Genomic DNA, 4925 nt, shown 5'->3' with positions numbered 1-4925 from the left:
TTGTTTAGTTAACACTCGAAGGTGATTGGGCTCTCGGGCGAGATCCCAATTCGTCAGTCACGACTGACGTAATGTCTCCGTTCCCTCCTTCAGGGAACGAGGGTTACACAAGTAACCGAGACGTTCTTCATGGAAGTTTTACGTTTAATGAGCAAATAAAATATTGAAACTCAAATCAGTATCATTTGTCTAATTATTTACTCATCTCACAACAACATTTTCCTGCTTATATTACTCAGCTCTTTGCCAAGTAAGTAAGTAATTATCCTTTACTTACATTCCAAAACAGAAAGTCACACTGGTTTGAGGGTGAGTAAATTATGAGAATTTTCATTTGTGGTTCAACAATCCCTTTAAAATGGCCTAAAGTTTAGTTCAGTGCCAAATCTGTGCTGAACAGTTTGGAAGCCTTAAATAATAAATCAAGAGGATTTACGCTGGTTTTCCACCCTCATTTTCCTGTTCCACTTTCCTGTCTCCGTGGCTTTGGCTGTCCAGACAGAGGCAGTATGGGTACGACTTTGATTCTCCATAAATCATACAGTTAATCTCTGTTTGGCTTTTGTATCTCATTCATTTAACATTTCTCTCTTCCCTTATTTTGCGTTCGCTCTCTGTTTAAACCCTCTCCGATGAGCTTCAGATGGTATACTTAACATCTGTGCGAGCGCATGTGTGCATGTATAAACACAGAGAGTGCAGCATAGGAAGGGGTTTGTGGAAAACTTGGTTAATGGCAAAAAAATGAAAACTCCCCACGCCAAACGCACGAATAGCAGCTGCTTTCACTGTGCATTCCCATGTATATCAAATAAACACCAGTATGAACTCAAGAGGATGGAAAAATGTGTAATCAGCGACATATTGCTCTGACTCACTGATAACGGTTAACTTATTCTGGTCTGTAGTATATGTCCTTTTGTCTGACTCACTGATAACGGTTAACTGTCTGCCAAACCAGAATACGTTTGGAGTTACTAAGAATTTTAAATGTTTTTGAAAGAAGTATCTTATGCTCACCAAGGCTGCATTTATGCTGCATTCACACTAGACTTTGAGTATGCAAAATTTCAACGGTCATGATATGACATCACGCTCTGCAGTGTGTTTTTAAAAACTTAAATTTAACACAACAAATAATAATAAAATCTAAAATGTAAAACCATACTATCTACTCCACTTTCCTGCAGCACTGCAGTTTTAAATGTATTTTCTTTAATTCGGCTACGAGGTCATGCCGTGACATATCAATCTTCTATTGGTTACACACTTTCACATTATACGAATTTACAGGTCAGAGTTCACCAAACTTGAACTTTGGAACGCAGCGAAATACGAAATAACTTCACATGAGCTAGTGTTTCCGCTCTCCCACATTCGCTTATGTATGAATGGAAGACAATGGACTGAAAAGTGTAGTATGACTGGCCCTTTACTTGATCAAAAATACAGTAAAAGTAAAGAAATTGTTTCTTTTTTCATTTAATATATACATACACACACACACACACACACACACACACACACATATATACACACATATATATAAATATATATATAAAATGTATGATAAAATATAAATTAAATTAAAAATTAAATTAATTAAAATTTAATTACATTTTATAAAAATTTAAATTAAATTAAATTGAGCGAATTCAGGTTAACCTGTACTATGTGAACAGAATGGAAACAGACCTGAAGTAATGATACAACTATGAGAAAAATAATTGCGATGTATGTCCAGCATGAAAACATTTGTGCTGCCATCCTAAATCTTTGCATTTCTGACCAATGGCAGCCTGGAGATGGTAACCTGTTTTAATAAGACATACTCTCAGGCACACTATTACATACATCAGAACAGGAAATTAGGTTAGTGTTTTTGTACTTACGCAAAACCGTGATGAAACTCTGGTTATCCAGGATGACCCATAGTCCAAAGCCCATGATTACAGCTCCAAAAATCTACAGGGCAAAAGAAACAGGCATGAACAAACATTAAGTGTGCTTGTCACCTTCTTGACCCGTTTGGTTCCTCAGAGCTGATCTTAGTTTAAACTGTGACTGGACTGTGGATAAGAGCACTGTGCTGCTGCCATTAACATACTCTAGATAATTGCTAAACAGAGAAAGGAACTCTCCACTGAACTGAGTTCTCATGCACTCCAGACCCAAAGTTCAAAACTAATGGGTCCGAGGTGTCCTCTAAATGAACTGGATCAGAGAAGTTTAATTTCCTCTTGTCAGGGGGCAGTTCCCCTGTATCAGTCTGGCATCTGTGGCTTGTCCTCTATACCACTATGGAGAGGAAAGTAGTAAAGCAGCAGGCTTCTGTACAATTAAAGGGTCTTCAGAAGGAAAAATCAGAGAGAGTCACACACATGCTTTACATTAGCCTTTGACCCTTGAGACACAACAGGTCAAGTTGAAGGTTTCTAAAGAATTGCAACAGAGAGCAAGCCTGCTTCCTTACTAAGTGTGAACAATTTCCTAACAGGGATTTCCTACATACACCTACACCACACTGCTGGGTATTTCGGTTTTTGCCTAATAATAATGCAAATACATGTACAATGGCATGACAAAATGGTTTTAAAAAAGTAAAATAAAATGTTAATATACTATACTAAATGTCATCAATATACTCTACTAATAAATATATTCAATAATGAATTGTAATAATTTGTATTTACATGTCCACATACGCCATGCCCAAATGGGAAATGTGGCAAAAGGGGAATAAAACAAGATAAAAAAAAAAAAATAAATAAAATATGAGTTTCAACTCATTAAGTGAATTATTAAGTGGATACTTAACCTTTGGTTCTAAAAGCTTAGCTAGCTCATACTCACTGCTGAGCCACTTGTTACTTATGCATAAATACAGTTATATTATTAGAAACATGTCTTAAAGAAATAATTGTAAATAAAAAAGAAAAAAAATTGACAGCAAAACAGCCTTTTACTGGTTCCTTTAAAGGCTGTCTTTTTAATTCCAGTAATGTAGTCACTTCCTGTTTGTTGCTGCCGCGTTTTGAGTTTGAGCTCCATCAAGTTAATTCTTTATCATCTATTTTTTATCCTAAAATCTATTTTATACACCATTTTCGTTTCTATAACGTGTGTATATATCCCCTATTGTATTCTACAACAAAAACAATCAGAGTGCCTTGTTATCACTAGTTTTATTTTGATTTCCCGAGTCCGCTATTAGCTTATAGCCCGTTAGCATCGCCAGTGTGGTTGCCGCTAGTCTCAGCCTCAGACGTCACGCCCACGGATCGTTGGCTGAACAGCCGTCAGTCTGAAGGTCTGGCTACGCGAGACTAGGTTGCCGCTAATCTCGCTTACATTGCTAATACTCCATTCACACACATTACCATTGTTTTACTCGCTGTTACTTGCTTTAATGGCGGATGTGTGCATTCGGTGCAGCTCGAGCTGGAGACCGTGGAGAAGCAGATCCGCAACCTGGTGGAGAAGCAGGCCCAGCTGAGAGAGCGGAGAGCCGCGCTGACGCTCACAAGTACGGGGTAAGTATACAGCGCGCTGCTAACATTCCCACCACCTCTACTCTGTGTGTTTCTCTGCACAGGCCCCATGCACCCAGGACGCTATCCGTGACCGTCGGAGACTCCATCGTTCGGCACATCCGTGCTATGTTAGCTGAAGGTAATGTGCACACTCACTGCTTCCCTGGTGCTCGTGTTCTCGATGTTTCTGCGCAGATACCCGCGATCCTGAAGGGCGACGAGAGCATCGGCACGGTCGTGCTGCACGCAGGGGTTAACGACACCAAGCTACGGCAGACGGAGACACTGAAGAGGGACTTCAGGAGCCTGATCGAGACGGTGCACAGCACATCGCCCGCAACGACGGTTATCGTGTCAGGATCACTTCCCACATATTGACGAGGACACAAAAGTTTCAGTAGACTTTTTGCTTTAAATTAATGGTTATTGTCATGGTGTAAAGAACAGAAACTGCTCTTTGTAAATAATTGGAATCTTTTCTGGGAGTGACCTAGGCTTTTTCGCGCTGATGGCCTGCACCCCAGCAGAGTCGGAGTGGAACTCCTGTCAGACAACATCTCCAGGATGCTACGCTCCATATGACATATGACCCCATTGCTAGCTATGACACGGTCTTTTGAAGACTGTGATTGGTTGGTTGTCCAAGAAGGAAATAAAAGAGCGCTTTTAAGAGCAGGGTCTATTATAAGCATTCACTTTGAAATTAAAGGAGTAATTTTTCCTGTTTTACCATACTCTCTCTCTCTCTCTCTCACACACACACATTATATATGTATATATATTCTTTATTTTTTTATTTACCATGCTGTCATACTTAACGTATTTTATAGGAAATGAACAGCGACACAATAAGGTTCTGAAAGTGCTGTAATTGTTTGTGTGATCACTTTGCTCATAGAAGGCTGTGACAGACCCAAATCATCACTGCTGCATAGTTGCATTTTTCCAGTTGCCAAATATGTTAATGTAGTGATTACTTCCATTTCTGGCACTATGGCATTTCTGCACGGTGTCGGAGATGTTAGCATGTCTCTAATAATATTGGTCACAAACATGATCCCTGCACGATCTAATGTGTAGTGTCTTATTCACTTACTGTCATGCATTGTGCAACACATTTCTTCTCCCTCTTCATGTTTAGTCCATTTTCTCCACTGCTAAAGAAACTCTTAAGCCTCTTCAATCACATATGATGTGATTTATATTTTTCCTTTCTCTTTGGGTGTTACAAGCTCTTGGTGCATAAAGAAGATCTGTAAAGTCGCAAAGACTAAAGTCTCAAATCCAAAGAGATATTCTTTATAAAAGTTAAGAGTCGTTCACGCCTTCCTAAAACGCCTCGTTTAAACACGCCCCCACATGTCTACGTCACTGTGTGGGAAGATTTGCATA

The 4925-nt window shown here is 39.3% G+C and overlaps 1 protein-coding gene across 2 annotated transcripts in view; it reads right to left on the bottom strand.

Annotated features, from left to right (window-relative positions):
• Positions 1-4925, bottom strand: part of cd82b (CD82 molecule b) — a 40683-nt gene that overhangs the window by 15411 nt on the left and 20347 nt on the right. For both annotated transcript variants that reach the window (XM_016489625.1, XM_016489624.1), the window contains exon 3: positions 1893-1965. In XM_016489625.1, coding sequence (XP_016345111.1) covers positions 1893-1965 — 73 coding nt within the window. The remainder of the gene's footprint in view (positions 1-1892; positions 1966-4925) is intronic.

Source organism: Sinocyclocheilus anshuiensis, unplaced genomic scaffold (genome assembly GCF_001515605.1).
Source record: "Sinocyclocheilus anshuiensis isolate Anshui unplaced genomic scaffold, SAMN03320099.WGS_v1.1 scaffold2, whole genome shotgun sequence".
Taxonomy (NCBI): domain Eukaryota; kingdom Metazoa; phylum Chordata; class Actinopteri; order Cypriniformes; family Cyprinidae; genus Sinocyclocheilus; species Sinocyclocheilus anshuiensis.
The sequence above is the reverse complement of the archived record's forward strand: the minus strand, read 5'-3'. Positions and strand labels throughout refer to the sequence as shown.